This window comes from Trichosurus vulpecula, chromosome 2 (genome assembly GCF_011100635.1).
Source record: "Trichosurus vulpecula isolate mTriVul1 chromosome 2, mTriVul1.pri, whole genome shotgun sequence".
In the NCBI taxonomy this organism is placed as follows: Eukaryota; Metazoa; Chordata; class Mammalia; order Diprotodontia; family Phalangeridae; genus Trichosurus; species Trichosurus vulpecula.
The window spans coordinates 456501283-456518654 of NC_050574.1; the positions used below are offsets into that span (position 1 = coordinate 456501283).

Here is a 17372-nt window from a genome sequence, read left to right on the forward strand (position 1 = left end):
CTGTGACACAACTATGGTCTTGATACCTAAACCAAGTAGAGCAAAGATGGAGAAAGAAACCTACGGATCAATCTTTTTAATGAATTATTATTAATTAATTATTATATAATATGTTATATATATTGTAATTATTATGCGTTATATAATAATATGTTTAATTTATTGTTATTAATTATTAATATTCAATTATAAAATACATACATTTTAAATAAAATACCAGTTAGGAGATTACACAAAAAGACCATCCACAATGACCAGGTGGAATTTGTATCAGGAATACAGGACTGGTTCAATATTAGGAAAGCCATAAGTATAATTGACCATATCAATTACAAAAATAACAAAAATCATATGCAGATGCAGAACATTCCTCTTAAAAACACTAGAAAGCATAGGAATAAATGGAGTTTTTCTTAAAATAATAAGTATCTAAAAACAAGAGCAAGGTTTATCTGCAATGGAAATAAACTAGAAGCCTTCCCAATAAGATCAGGGGTGAAGCAAAGATGTCCATTATCACCATTATTATTCAATATTGTACTAGAAGTGCTAGCTATAGCCATAAAACAAGAAAAAGAAATTGAATGAATTAGAATGTACAATGTTGAAACAAAATTATCACTCTTTACAGATGATATGATGCTATACTTAGAGAATCCATTAAAAAACTAGTTGAAACAATTAACAATTTCAGCAAAGTTGCAGGATGTAAAATAAATCTTCATGAATCATCAACGTTTCTACATATTATCAAAAAAAAAGTCCAGTAGCAAGAGATAGAAAGGAAAATTCCATTTAAAATAACTGCAGAGAATATAAAATACTTAGCTGTCTACCTGCCAACATATGCACAGGAGCTATATGAACACAAAACACTTTTCACACAAATAAAGACAGAGCTACATAATTGGAGAAATATTAATTGCCCATGGGTAGGTGGAGCCAATGTAATAAAAATGACAATACTACCTAAGTTAATTTAATTAATTGGTGCCATTCCAATCAAATTTACAAAGAATTATTTTATAGAGCTAGAAAAAAATATTAACAAAATTCATCTGGAAGAACAGAAGTTCAAGAATATGAAGGAATTCGGAATTCTGAAATGATTGCTTCATCTGTAATCATTCATTTCCTGTCTCTTAAGAAAGATCTAGTCAATTTTTTATGTGGATGAGCATATTAGGTACTCACTAAGTCTGGAACTTTCCAATTCTCTTTTGAAGAAAGAATTTATGATATACCCTGTGACAGGAGCAATACTTGCTAAGCCTACCCCACTCCTCTACACAAATTAGGCTATTTTTTCCTCATGGAAGATGCATGTTGTCCATGTAGTTTTTGTGTGTCCATACAGGTGATATAAATGCAGCTCATGAAAAGGCGTGAATAAATAACTTTGGAATTTCACTCACCTCTCTCCAAGGGATATGCCTGCTTGGAAAGGAGCTGAAGATTAGAGTCACAAGGCTGGCTACTCTGGTCCCCAAAACTAGGTTGCCCATCAAAAAAACTCGAAATAATAATAATGCCTCATTTTTTGTGTCAATATTTAACATTTTCAAGTGATTTTCACCCTTGTTTTCTCATCTGACCCTTACAAAAGCATCATGCAGGTACTATTTTTCTTTTCAGCAATTATCAAAAGGAAACATCTCAGCAAAGCAGGAGTATATTAAACAAGAATAAGTATTGAAGACAACCAAAGTTAATTTATGAGTTACCCATCTTGGTCTCTTATGCATGCATTTGAGCCCAGTTGTAGCTTTTTCTCCTGACCATTTGGTAGTTAGTCAACCAGGAAATTTTGGGGTCAATAGACTGAGCTTTCAGTCCATTGAACCAATAAAGTCTCAAAGATGGCATTTCATGAAGGTACTGTTATTCCTATTTTAAGGTTAAGGAAGCTGGAGCTAAGATTAATCTTTGGCAAATTACTACCACATCCAACAAGTGGGAAAGCTAGGGCTAAAACTCTCTATTCTGCCTCCCGATTCCCACACCAACCCAGATATAGAGGTTTATCTGTTTGGTGAGTGGTATGAGATAGGGAAGGATATATTCAGTGATAAATGTTGACAGTGGGTGGAAACATCCTTCCTATACTCTATCCCTCTGACCTCCTTTTACCTATTCTTTTGCCCTTTCTCTAATCCTCATTCTTATTCACTTAATTTATTACCTCTAATATGTTATCTTTCCCCGCTCTACTTTTCCTTTTTCTGCCCTCAACTAAGTGTGTTCCTTGAGGCTCTCTGTTCTTTTCTCACTGTGTCTCCCAACAAGAATTCAAACTTTGTCAATATTCAACTACTTTATGTTGATCGGAGCCATAGGTAGGAAACTTTGCACTTGGGGCAAAGGGCAAGAATGATACTCTTAATTAGGGAGAGGGTAAAAAGAAAGATCTCAGATTACTAGAACAACTAACAGAGAATCTGGTAGCTTCCTATTTTCACTAATTATTCTTGCTAAGTAGATGTTAGTTACACTTGACTAGTCCAAGACCCTCAGAATGGCAGCCATGGTGAAAGAGACAGTTGGGTGTCCCTCCTCACTCACCAGCCTCTCTTCTCCACTGCCAACATAGATGTTCACACATGTGTATAACACAATACCTATCTCTTTCTTTTTACTCTGATGGTGAATGAGCACCAACCCAGGCCAGAAGGAGCAAAAGGCCAGTACCCTCCTCCAAGACATGAAGGTCATAAAAGAAGGAGCTTACCTGCTAATTTGATCCTGGCTAAGGACAACAGTATCTGTAAGGTATCACTCCCCACTATGCGTATAGGAAATGGATAGAAGAGGGCTTTGTTTCTGGACCACCTGTGGTAGAGAGGGCTGGGGAAAATGAATTGTTAATTCCTTACCTCAACTGTTTGTTCTTCTGGCTCTGCGTAGACCAGCCATAGGCAGAAAGACCCAGTACAATTACAAAGAAGGGAGCAATGGGAGAATGTGGCAGTGGCAGTGGCTTCCCATCCCATGCCAATCAGAAGAACATCCCATCTGTCCCACAGTGGTTGAAGGTCAAGCACTAATATCCTTTCTTTATATGTTGGGGGAGGTCCATGGACTAGATGGGCAGGTTATGATTGACAGCTGAGATTTGCTTCTTACTCCCCACACCCTAGATATAGAGAAATCCTTAAAAGAGAGATTTAAAGATTGGGGACCACTCATCTTTCCAGTCCCTACACACACTTCCTGGTCTCAGCTTAGAAGAGAATTCTTAAGATGGTGAAGCCATAACACCCCAAGGGAATAGCAGATCCCTGTCTCTAATTTCGCTTCATCCTGGTGAAAAGGCAGTGGTAACTAGGCAGGCCAAACTTCTTTCCTGGGAGAAGCTGAAGTCACAGCTATTCCTACCTTTCCCACTGCTACCTTCCTCAGCATGGAACCATATCCCCTTCCCCATATCTCCCATTGGTAAGGTCAGCCCTGAACCTCTAAACTTGGTGTACTTTAACTTGAGCAGCACCGATTGATCCCCCTCCAAATTCAGTGGCATCTGGGGAAAAGATTCATGTGCCCCACCCTGATTATTGTTCTAATGATGATGACACCTGCATCTAATCTCCAGTCTTATTCTCTTGCTTTTCTTCAGTAGAGCTTTCCAATTCTATAGTCAATCTCTCCATGTCCCAACATTACTTCAAACTAAATATTTCTCTGACTTCATCATTTTCATATTAAATAAGATTATTTTTCTAAATACTATGTCTCCATTGATAGCCATAGTCTTTCAGTTTGGAAACACTGGGGTTATTTTCTTTTCTTTTTTTTTTTTGGAGGAGGGAAGGCAGGGTAATTAGGGTTAAATGACTTGCCCAAGGTCACACAGCTAGTAAATGTCACATGTCTGAGGCCAGATTTGAACTCAGGTCCTCCTGACTCCAGGGCTGGTGCTCTACTCACTGTGCCACCTAGCTGCCCCAGTCATTTTCAAGTTAGCATTACCCTTCATCAGCTATATTGTCACTCATCAAGTCTTGTCATTTCTCCCTTCCAAATGAGTCTCATAACTGTCCTTTCCTTTCCATTCTCTCTCTCCCTACCCTAGTACATCACCTAAATCCTAAATTAGTCAATAGGCCTCCTAGTTTATCTCCCCATCTTAAATCTCTTCCTCCTCTAATCTACTTGAAATTCTGACATATTTGGAAGATGATGCAAAAACCAACTCTTTTAGGCATTAATGTGGAATAAATATAGTAAAATTAGTAGGAATGTTAGGTCCAATAGCACAAAGAATGGGGTTTATAGACATCATTGGCAGGGACATCAGTAATCATTAGTTTATAGATAATATCTGAATGGAAAACTTCTGTTTAGGAGAATTTGCCAACTACTGATCTTCTGTACAGATGGAAGACTTAACAAAATGGATTATTGATTTTCTCACTTGTAACACCAATGTTACTAGCAGCTGCTGTGGAGGTGTAAAGCCAATAACACCAGCACACAGGAGGGCTGCTAGCACAGGTTCTTTCATCTGCTTCTCTAAGGAAAGCAACTTTAAGGGGTTTACAATCTCACTTTAGTTAAGCATACATATATCACTCACTTAGTTCAGGGGGAAAAGTCAGCACTCTGAACTTCAGAGAAAACAAAGAGAAATTACAAGCAGAAATTATATGAACAGAGCAAATAACACAAATCAGCAGGCAGAGCTTCTAACTGTCCGTGCATAGCAATACATATATAGTTACCAGAGAGAAAAGCACCAACATCTGGGTTTTGAAAGCTGGGGGGGAGCTCCTTAATGGCTACCCAGAGTCTCATCTGGCCAAATCACACAAACACTCTTCCAATGAGTGAGCCCCAAAGCAAAATGCTAACCTCAGAGTATATACATGCTTCTTCAGGGTCAGCCCACAGAGAGTGGCACAACCATGTGACTTAGGCTTTCTTGTGACTTAAGCAGGTCATCAAAGACTCTTGACACAAAGTTGACAAAGGCAAGGCTTGGTCAAAGGCACTTGCTTGCCTTAGTGCTGGGAAGCACTCCAAAAGAGAAAACAGCAAAAAGTCCTACTTTGCTTCCCATTATATCACTTCACTAATAACTGTAATAGCTAACATTTATATAGCATTTAGCCATGTGCCAGTGCTAAGTGTGCTACAATCATTATCTCATTTGATCCCCACAACAATCCTGGGAGGTAGGCGCTATTTATTATCCACCTTTTATAGATGAGGAGATTAAGGCAAACAGAGCAGTGACCTGCCCAGAATCACACAGCTAGTAAGTATCTGAGCCCAGATTTGAACTCAGGTTTTCCTGACTTCAGGCCTGGCATTCTATCCACTATGTCACTTAGTCATCTAGCGTATAAATTATGAGTACATATCAAGCCTTAAGACCTGACACAGAACCAAATTCAAATTCTTGTCCCATCTCTTATACGGACTGAATTGAAAAACCACCCCCTCTGTGATGTTTCATAGATCCACTCCATAAGTCACAACTTTTCCCCTTATACTTTATATCACTTTGTTTTGCATCTCTTATGAAATGCAATATTACATATTAGATTTATCTGCAGATAACCGAACTATAAACTGAAAGCATAGGGACTATGTTTTATCAAAACTTTGTACCTTTCCCAGAGCCTAGCACAGCACTATGCATACACTTAATAATATTTAATATTTTGAATAAATTCATTTCAAATTTAATTTTTAATTTAATACATGTTTGCTTAATCCAGACCTCAAATTATACTGTAAAGCAGTAATCATCAGAGTTATTCGGTAGTCATCCAAAAGTTGAAAAGTAGATTGGTGCACAGAGTAGATAAGGAAGAATCAGAAAAAAATTGAACTCAGTAACTCAGCATCAAATAAATCTGAGAAAATAAATTACTTAGGGAATGACTTACTATTGCACAAGAATTTCTGGGAAAATTGGAAAATAGTTTGATTGAAATTAGGTTTAGGCCAATACCTTAAACTATGTACCATAATAAGACCAAGAAAAAAACATAATGCATATATTAAAGTTGAAAAATTACAAGACAATAGATCAGTTGCCTTTCACAGCAATGAATGGGGTAAGAATTCTTTACCAAACAAAGGATAAACAAGAGATGACTAAAGATAAAATAGATAATTTCAATCACATTAAACTGAAAAACTCTTGCACTAACAAAATCAATGCAACTAGAATAAGAAGGGAACTGATCAATTGAGAGAAAATCTGTATATCAAATATGTCTTATATGGATCTGATGTACAAGATATATAGAGGACTACTACAAATATATGACCAAAGGCCATGCCCAAAAGGATAAGTAGTCAAAGGACCTGAATAAGCAACTCTCAAAAGAATTGCAAACCATTAACCACATGAAAGATTATTCAAAATCATTGATGTTTTCTTTGGAGAAATGAAAATTAAAACAACAAACTGCCAAAAATAACAAAAGATAGGAATAATCAATATGGAGTTATAAACTGATCTAACTCTTTTGGAAAGTATTTTGGAATTCTGCTAAGAAAGTGACTTAAACATCAATTTTTTTTAACAGCAATATTTTTGACCCAAATGTTCCATTGCAAGGCATATATCCCAAGGAGGGCAATGATAAAAAGAAAGTTCTCATATACATGAAAATATGTATAACAGCTCCTTTTGTAGTAGCAAGGAACTGAAAATAAAGGTCAATGCCCATTGATTGAGAAATAGCTATTACAAATGGTAGCCCATGAATGAAATGGAATCAATTAATAAGCATTTATTAGTATTTCCCATACTTTCTTTTTTATAATTTATAGAATAAAGCAAGCATTTCCATAACATAGTACTCTAGAAAAGATGATTGCATGTGAAATTACAAATTTACTTTGCACAACTTTCAAATATAAAACAAAATTTATTGTATAAATTCCTTTTTTTTCCTTCTCTCCCTCCCACCCCTGCACTATAGATGGCTACCATTAGACACAAATAGATATATGTATACGTGAAATTACTCTTTGAAAACTTCTATTTTTCAGTTCTTTCTCTAGATGCAGATAGCATCTTTCTTCATATGTCTTTTACAGTTAATTTGTATATTCATAATAGATAAAATAACTTATTAGCTCAGTTATTCTTAAAACAATATTATTGTTACTGTAGATAATGTTCTCTTGGTTCTGCTTATGCAAGTCTTTCCATGTTTTTCTTAAATCATTGAGTTTATCCTTTTTTGTAGCACAATAGTACTCCATCACAATCACATACCACAGGTTGTTTAGCCCTTCCCCGGTTGATGGGCATCCCTGCAATTTGCAGTTCTTTGCCCCCACAAAGAGAGCCGCTGTAAACACTTTAGAACATAGAGGTTCTTTTTCTTTTTCCGTAATCATCTTTGGAAATAGCCCAGGTAATGGTATCGCTGGGTCAAAGGGCGTAGTTCCAGATGGCTCTCTAAAGCGACTGGATCAGTTCACTGTTCCTCTCTTAATTGTTTCTGATTTGTCCACTATCTAGGTATCGCTTGTTTCTCTCTTGTCCCTCCCGTTAGATTGTGAGGTCTTTGCGGGCTGGGACTGTCTTTTACCTTTTTGTATCCCTGGTGCTTAGCACATAGTAGGTACTTAATAATTATTTATCGGCTAACTGATTTATCAAACACCCACTTTGTAAATGAAAGGATCCCTAATTATATTCTAATGGGATACTAAAAGAAAAGGTGAATATGATGAATATTTCTTTCATAAGATTTGTTTTAAAAGTTCCATGAAAGTTCCTTGACACAAGCTACCCTCATATTTCAACCTCACTGACACAGAGGGAGAGCACTGGATTTTGAGTTAGGAGGCATTGCTACATTTGAATTCAAACTCTGCTACTTACTAGTTTTGTGGCCTAGCTTGAGTTACTGAAAATCCCTGAGGCCTCTGTTTACTTATTATAAAATGGACCTCATCATGCCTGGGTGACCTACCAAATTGTTACAAGGAGAGAGCTTTTTAAACTGTGAAGCACCTGCAGAGATGTAGACCACTATTATAAATAACTCCTCAGACTGCTTATCAGTCATTGAAAAACAACGTATTTGTTCTCCTTATAGATTCTGCAAGAATACAGATATTAGGAAGGGGATTTTCTTTAACATTGTTAGTCACTTTGTTTCATATGTTGCCAAGTGATATTCTCTCAAAGATATTATCAAGGAAATGCATGATCAGAAAAAGACTCGGGCAATTATATAGAAAGATTGAGGGATAACAGATGAACAGTTGAGTTTTGCTCTCATAATATGTGAAAAAAAACATAGAGGACATTGGGCACATCCTGGCTGGAGAATTTATGGGAAGATATGAAAATGAATAGCTGAGGGTGAAAAGAAATTAGGTGGATGGTGATCTGTACTGGTGAACATCAGTGAAATTAGAGATCTAGTGGCTAAATCAACTTTTTCGATAATATCTGAATGACACTTGTCATTGGAACCTTTGCCCATGATACTTCTCACTGTGGCACAGTAGATAGAGCACTGGACTTGGAATCAGGAAGACTCATCTTCCTGAGTTTAAATCTGGCGTCAAACATTTACCAGCTACGTGACCCTGAGCAAGTCACTTAACCCTGTTTGCCTCAGCTTCCTCATCCGTAAAATGAGCTGAAGGAAATGGCAAACCACTCCAGTATCTTTGCCAAGAAAGCCCCAAATGGGGTCACAAAGAATCAGACACACTGAAAAATGACTGTACGAACAAATGTATTTGAGTGCCAGGTCTTCTCTCTGGTTATTCATCCCTCTTCTTGACTTTCTCTTCAGTTTATCAATCAAATATATTTTCAGAAAAAATGGGGTCACAAAGAGTAGGACCTGACTGAATAAGAACAAACTTTTCACTAAGAATATTTTTCTGATGCTTTTAAAAGAATTGTTTATAATGAATTTTTTTTTCTTCATTTCAGAGGTGTACAGAGAGGCAGCATGACTTAATGGTTAGAAAGCCATTCCAAATCAGGAAGACTGGGTTCAAATCCTGGCTCTGACACACATACTGGTTGTTGTTCTTCCTATGTTTCTGAAGAGGTCCAATGACATCACGAGGCGATGTCTTGACTTGCTCATGAATTGGATTTAAGTGAGGCAAAATTGCACAGACTCATGAGCCTCAATCTGTCTGCCAAACTAGAACTCCAGTGCAAAACAAAACTCAAGATGACTGGTGATGACTCAGGATGCAGAGGATGACCTTGGGGTCTTGATGTCTGACCAAGCTCTAAACACTCTGAGGTACCTGCTTCAGCTGCCTTCATTGGCATTTGAACAAATTGTTCCAATCTGCACAGCATGCAAAGATACTGGTTGGATGACCGTGAGAAAGTCACTTAACTTCCCAATGCCTCAGGCAACTTTCTAAGAGGAATTTTACTCAGAGGGAGTTCCCTATACAGATGAAATCAAAGGGAGGGGAGATGGAAATGAAATCCTAACCTCTACTTGACAGCAAGGATGACATAAGTAAATGATAAACATAAATAAACTTCTTATACTTGTTTCAACTGGTTCATGCCATTTCCTGCTTCTAGTTTCAATATATTTTAGGAAGTGAATTTCTTAATCCCTACAGGCTTCTTTATCTTGGGTCCTGCAGAATCAATCCCTCATCCTTCAATTAAAAAGCATTAGCTGCAGATACAATTATTTCCTTTAAATTTTATGAGAAAAGGAATGATTGTGAGTAAATAATCCTTTAACATCTTTATTGCACCAAAAGAAATCTCCCAACAGTTTAACAAAATACCATTTTATAAGATACAAAAATTACTTAAGAATGTGACATTTAAAAAATGTGATGTGATTCTCGATTTTTAAAAATGCTACATTTACCATTATGGTATTATTGCAGTTTGTTCCTCATAGTGGTGATGGTTTTATATTGCCACAGACACACACTCTTTCGCTGTCTTCCTTAGAACAGAAGGCTCATGTTTTTCTGGAGACAACTGAGGTTTGGGATTCAGTCTGCGGCCATGCAATAGAACATAATGTGATCCTATGGTGGTTCTCAAGGGCCTTTCAAGCTGAGATATGGTTGCACATTTGGATTTTTAAAATCATATTTTCCCATTGCAAATTCAAATCAACATTAAAAAAAACACAAAAACAAACATTAAAAATATTGCCCAGGTACAGTTTCTGCAAGAGTGGGTTTTTTTTTTCTCAAAGCAGCAAGAGGAAGGGGCTGGTCCATGGGGCCTTTTATCCCGCCACCAAAGTGGTTTGTGGACTGAAAAAAAAAATAACCTCTTACAAGCAGAGCTAAATTGATAGGTGGAGAAATGGATTGTTGATCAGATGAATTACCCACACAAGGAACACATTGTATTGTGTTCTCGTTTAATGTTATTACAGCTGTGTTTAATTTCAGTTTGAAATGGGAAATATTTTTCCTATGTATTATTTCCCTCTTATGAATTAACGTTTACTAACAAGAACATTTAATGAGAACTTTGTACTCCACTAAAATGAATGCCGGAGGGAAAATATTGGATTATTAAAACTTCCAGAATGACTTCGCCATTTCTTGTCAAATCTCAAAGTCCCCTAATTCTTTTCTACTGTGCCACTCTGAAATAAAATAATATCTCTTAGGACTGAACTTTTTAGAAACCAATCTAAAGAAGAAAATATTTCCTCCTTCAGATTTCCTCTCCTTCCTCTTCTTCCTAACCAAGCAAGACTCAGGTAAATCTGCTCACTTTGACTCATACTGGGGTGAGTTTATTTGGATCACTATGTAAACAAAGTTTTGGTCATAGTCCATAATCATTCACATTTCAACAGATGTTGCAATAAAGGCAGAATAGTAGGTCATGTGGAATGCTATTTTCATTTGAGCTTCTGTACTCCATCAAGTGAAATCATCTGTAGGGATCACTCACAAAATTATACAGCATTAGACACAGACACTCGGTTTACAGTAAGCAGTTATAGGTAAGGCGACACATTTCATTACGTAATTCAGGGAATTTTTAGGCATACATTTATTGAGTTCTCAATAATAAAGGAGATTTTTAGTCATCGAACTAAAGAAGCCAAAACTTAACTACTTTTTGAACAATTATACTTTAAAAACAAACTCAAAAAATGGGACACCAAACACCCATTGTTTTCAAACATTTGGGTGTATGCATACCCGATAAGCTCATTTATATATTCAATTAGTTTATTTTATGAGGTGAATGAATGAAAAAAATGGACAACATACAACATGTGAGGGGTTTCTTGTTATTGGTTTTATCATGTTTTAAGAAGGAAGAACTACATCCAGTGGAAAATCATAAGTGGTTAGAAATAAGTACCTTAATTCCATTTCAAATATAGAGTTTTCAGATTTCTGAAGAGTGCAAAAGGAAATATTACAAATGTAAATAGAGCCTCTTAAATTCACTATTACATTTTGTTTTTCTTAAATAGATGTTATTTACATTCTTCCAAGTTCCATCACATAGAGTCATAGACTTTTAGAGTTCAAAAGGACTTGAAGGATCATTTTCCCTTTAATTTTCATTTCTTTCTGAAAAAGTGTGGATTTTTATAGACCATCTAAAATACCGACAGAAAGATAATTAATATGAACTTTCCTCTTTCAAATAAAAAAATGTTTTAAAACTTTCAAATAATGGTCAAAACCTGTATTTTACTATTTTCTTTCTTAAGCAATGTTGGAGAGGTTCAAAGGAAAAATTAAAATTTAGATAAGATTTTGTTTCCATGCATTTTGTTAAACTAATATGTATTTGCAAATTTGAGATAAATTCAAGTAGGGTGATGTAATAATTATAGCTAATATTTATCTAGGATTTTAAAGTTAGCAAAAGGTTTTACGGTCGTTATCTCATTTCATCCTTACAACAACACCAAGAGGTAGGTGTTACTGTCCCCCTTTAGAGATGAGGAAAGTAAGGCAGACAGCAGTTAAGTGAGTTGCCCAAGATTACACAGCTAGTCACTGTTAGCTGGATTTGACTCCAGGGTCCATGCTCTATCCACTGCACCTCTTACCTGTCTCTAATACAGCAGCTAAAAGTGTTGGACCTGGAATCTGGAAGACTTGGATTTGAATTCTTTCATTCATTAAGTCACTTAACCTCTGTCTGCCTCAGTTTCTTCATCTGTAAAGTGAGGGGGTTGGACTTGCTGACCTCTAAGGTCTCTTCCAGTTCTAAATCTGAATACTATGAAATCTTTTTCCCCTTTTTCCTAGGAACAGTTTCCAGTGGTTACAGTTTTGTGAAAAATAAAAGATGTTTCAGATAATGTAAAGGAGTAGAAAGTTTTTGAGAGATGTGATGATTCTTTCTTAACTTTCTAAATTGTGACAAATCTGTACATTGTTCAGCTGCTAATGTGGATTTATATGAAGTAGAGATTGAGCTATGAGCCATAGTTAGTCATCTTGAACTTGTCCAGACTGACGTAATTCTACTTTTGAACAATGTTAAATAAATGCACATTTAAACTATGTACAAAGGTTATAATTACAGCAGGAAACTAGTGGGGGTGAGGGAGGTTAAGTCTGGTTGTGCTGTCATGCATTGGGAATGATTTCTTGGAAACCTATTCCATAATTTCTAGTGATGTTTGCAGTTATCCTAAGCTGCAATTTCAAGCAATAACTTTCCAATATTATGCATGAGTAGGTGGGAGGAATTGAGGGTAGGGAACTAGTATGGGGCAGTGTTGGGGGTGGGGCGCAGAGATAAAGCAATTGATTCAGTGTTTATTTCCACTTTGAAAACCAAGAACCTGAAAAAGGAGGAGCAGAAGACTAATGGAATGTGAGGTCATTATACTGCAAAAGTCTGTAGTATGTTTCATTCAATGAAAGGAGTAGAAGGTTGGAGTACATTCTTTGCCAATTTTTCTTTGCCAACACTACATTCAGCGTCATTTTCTACCAACCAGTAAAACTCAGCCCTGCCTTAGGCAAAACTGTCAGCTGTCATTTAAAGTAACAGCTCTTTTTGATGACCCTCCACAGAAATTTCTCCCAGTCCTTACATTTTACTTGCTTAAATTTACCCAACTAAAGAAGGGGCAGTAATAAGAATTAACATTTAGTATTTTAAAGTTTACAAAGCACTTTACATGTTATCTCATTTGATCATAATTTGATTTGCTCCGAAATTCAAATGAAGAAATATTTTACTCCTGTCACTGAGAAATGTAAGTCATTCCCTTCAGGTAGAAAGAAAGAGAATTGTATTTTTGTAAATCACAGAATGTGAAGGTAGGATCAAACCTTAGAGAAGATTCAACCCTCTAATCTAGCCAGCTTTTTTATATGAAGAAAATCAGGCTAGCAAATATTTATTGAGTACATAGGTACCAAGCTATTATTAGCAACTTATTTAATATTTAATGCTAGACACAAGAACTGACAAGAAATTTGGTCTCACACAAGCTTATCAGTTAATTTTTTGTCAAAAATATTCTAACATTTTTCATGGCAAAATAAAATTTTAAAAGCTTGAAATTCTATTTAGATTTTTTAAAGATAATAAACTTTAAGAAGCTAATGCCCATAATGTTACATACACATCAGTTTTATTAGCCCTGTAATACTATTTTAGTCAACAAAGGATAGTGACTTGGAGCATTAGTCACAGGTTTGCTATTAATTTGCCAGTTGTCATGAAACACAAGATAGCATGCTCACTATGTTTCCATTTGTTAGGTAGGATAGTAATGCTTTACAGTATGTCTGGAGGACATACACACAAAAACTTTATGCTTAAATGCAAAATAATAACATGCAACTTCAATCTGTTCTCAAACTTCTGCATGACTTAATTGTCACACACAAGGATGATTTACTACAACAGATAAATTCAAACTGTTTTTTTAAAAATTCATTTATTCTACAATCCAGTGTAATCATAGCATCATCAAAACATAGGACTCAGAGCAGCCTTAGAGAGCATCTCCTCCCTTAGCTCTCTCTGAGGAAACAGACCTAGAAAAGTGGAATAACTTGCCCAAGGACACAAAATATGGACAGATTGGGAGGGGATAAAACCACACCTGTGATTTGATGGGTGTAGGGAGGAGATTTCAATGAGGAATCTCTCCCAACTAATACAGAAGAACAAGTGTTCTGAAATTTATAGTCTTAGAAAAATGAGGAACTGAGAGGATAAGTGAGTTGCACAGGATGACCCAGCCAGTATGTGTCAGAGGAGGTACTTAAACCCAAATCTTGCTCACTTTGCCTGAGGTGGGTTTTCCATCCACTATACTACAATGCGTTTCATACTAGATACTGTGTCCAGTATTTTTCTGTCCCACCCTTCTCTTTTTTTTTTTTTTTTTTGGTGGGTGAAAGGAGAACTGGTTAGTCTCTGGAAATGATCTGGTTCAGAGTGAATAAGGAAAGCTGGGCTTAGCGTAAGAATTCAAGGATCATAGGGTCAGAAGGCACCTTAAAGGGCACAGAGTCCACTCCTCCCCTTCATTTTGCCAATAAGGAAACTGAAACCCCCAAAAGTTAAGGGACTTGTCCAGCATCACAAAGTTAATAAGTGACTGAGGCAGGCTTTGATCCTAAGTCTTCCTGACTCAAAGCCCAGGACCTCTATTTACTATCTACCTCTACACTGTCCCAACTATCCAGACCAGTAGGGATGGAACAGAAGGAGTACAAGAGAGGAGGGTGGTACTGATATACACAAAAGCACTTGTACTAGTTTACCTATTAGATGCTAAGGAAAGGTGCAGGTATAGGGGACTGACTATGTAGCCTGATGCCCCCAGACAATCCTGCATCGTTGTAAGGAGAAGGACAAATAGCAACCTTTTAAAGCTTCCAAAAGTTGAGTGGCTGGTTTGCAGTCTGATCAGTTACAGGCTGGTGGCCAAAGGGCTTGCTTATCTCGCTTTTGCTGTTGTGACCACGTAGTTGTAGCGTGAGCTGGGGGAGTTGGGGAAGGGGGTAGAGGGAATGGAGAGAAGATAATAAACACCTAGTACAGGTTAAGGGTGAGGGGGAAAAAATTGGCGGTTCAGGAAGAACCCTGTGTACTGGTTTTCTTTACATACTCGCGACTATGCAGTTACGAGTTCTCCCTAGTAACCCTGACATTGGTGCCTCTCCTCTGATGAGGTGTTGATTCTGAAACCACGCTGGTAATGCTTGACACCTGTTAGCAAATTGTAATAATTCTCACCTGCTTTAGAAAGGAAGCTATAAGCCTGTCAGGCACTCGATGCCAGAAAACAGACTGATTCTTTTGTGTAAGATGAAAGGGAACTTTTTCCCCCCAAAGTCGACAAAGAGCTAATCTATTATGTGAAATGGCTTCTGGCATAGTGTGTGGGCGGGGACCGAGCAGGAGTTTTGGCTGGGAAGGAACCGAGGTGATGCTATTGAAAACAATGGCACCAGAGAAATAAGTAGATGCAGTGTGCAACAGTGACTTGCACGCTGCTATTTTTTTTTTCCTCCTTAAAGGGCAGTTAGTAACTCCAGTTGCCTTTCATTGTACAGTGTTGCCTTTATACACTTCTGTGGGAGTGCTTTGAAAGTTCCTATAACCCGGGCTGACCTAGGCAATCATACACTCAAATATATATGATACGACTTCCCAGTCCTACCCAACCCTGGAATTTCTGATTTTTTTTTTAAATGTTTAATGCTTTTGGGAGATAACATTTCTAGTAGCATTCGATCTGTGTGGTGCGGTCCTTCCTCTTTATGGCAGAAGGGGGAGTCAGACCCTCTCTGTCCTCTCGAGTATCTCACTCACTCCCACTTTCTCCGCCCCCAACCAGACCTACTTTCCAATCTCATCTTTTATTTTAAATCAGCGGAATGATAGGAACCCCGCTCTTCCTGCCTACAACATATTTTTAATAACTCCCTATGCCGACTTCTTTGGAGAGTGGCAGGATCAATTCATCTCGTGCTTTCCGCCTCCGTGGAAGAATATCACCCTTCTGTAACGCCGGCCACAGTAGTAAGCCCTGGGCTGCACAATATTGGAGGAATGTCGGGGTGGGGGGGATGCGATGGGGGCGATAGAGACGGGGGACTGAAACGTGGACCACAAGGGTTCCTGCTGGCTATCTGAAATCCAAATTTCGGCCATTTCATTTTGGGGAGAGTAGGCTCGCCTCAGAGCCTGGAAAAGCTAGCACCTCCGAGGACCCCCGAACATCCTCATCCGAGGCCTCTAGAAACAAGGCGATGGGGCAGATGCTCGGCTTCGGAACTGAACGGATGACGGGATGCTATTAGTCTCCCATGCTGCGTGCACATACGCACAGTAACAGTTGGCTTTATTAGCACGAAAAACAGAGCCAGACCGCGGGTCAAGGTCACTCGCACAGGGCTGATCAGCCGGTACGGCGCCTCTTCTGCTAGACGCCGGGCTCCGGGGAGACGGACGGACAAAAGTGCCGAAGCGACGAACTCCCCGGGGATTTTCTCCCACCCGAGAGGGGTGCCCAAAATCCCCGGGATAATGTCATCCTCCCGCACGCTACGCCCAGCTCTTACAGTAAGAGGGTTTCCCGGTCTCCCACACCTTCCGGTTTGGAAACATTTGCCCCTTCCTCCTTTCCCTATCCATCCCACTCGCGCAACACCCACTTGCTTTCCTTGGTCTCACCCCGCCCTAGGGTTGGGAGAGGCCAAGAGGAGAAAGAGGGGGAGGGGGGGAACCGGGAGAGGAGGCGGTGCCCGAGGGCGGGGCTACGAGGCCCCGCCCCCTCGGGGGCTGCGCACGGCGGCCCGAGCCTCGCTCTGAGGGACAGGTATCGTTTAGGCGCCATGTTGTGAGCGGAAGTGGGGGAGCGAGCGGCGGCGGTGGCGGCGGTGGCGGCGGCGGCGGCGGCGCAGGGAGAGGGAGCGGGGCCGGGAGGAGGAGCACAGGCGGCGGCGGCGGCGGCAGCAGTAGTAGTGTTAGGAGGAGGAGGAGGAGGAGGAGGAGAAGGAGGAGGAACAGAAGAAGAAGGCGAGATCCCCACCGCCGGCGGCCGCGGCCACCCTCTCGCCGCCCGCCGGTGCGGGCGCCTCGCCGGGAGAGTGCGGCGTTTGGGGGGGGTGTCGGCCCCCGTGCCTGCCCCCCGGGGTCCCGCGGCCGCCGCGCGCCGGGGCTGTGGGGCTCAGGCGGAGGAGCAGGATTCCCCGAGAAGGAGGAGGCGGGAGAGGAGGAGGAGGAGACGGTGCCGGCGGCTGCGGGTCCGGGGGGAAGATGCCGCTGGCGCAGCTGGCGGACCCGTGGCAGAAGATGGCTGTGGAGAACGCGAGCGACAGCGCCGAAGTGAGTGAGGGGCTGCCCCCGGGGGCGGGGAAGCGCGCCCGGCTCCTTCCCTTCCCCCGGTCCTTCCCCGAGTGCCCACAAAGTCGCT

General features: G+C 39.4%; 1 protein-coding gene across 2 annotated transcripts in view; it reads left to right on the plus strand.

Annotated features, from left to right (window-relative positions):
* Window positions 1-17026: 17026 nt before the first annotated feature.
* Window positions 17027-17372, plus strand: part of RPS6KA3 (ribosomal protein S6 kinase A3) — a 105105-nt gene continuing 104759 nt past the window's right edge. For both annotated transcript variants that reach the window (XM_036742611.1, XM_036742612.1), the window contains exon 1: window positions 17027-17284. In XM_036742611.1, coding sequence (XP_036598506.1) covers window positions 17216-17284 — 69 coding nt within the window. In that variant the 5' untranslated portion in view covers window positions 17027-17215. The remainder of the gene's footprint in view (window positions 17285-17372) is intronic.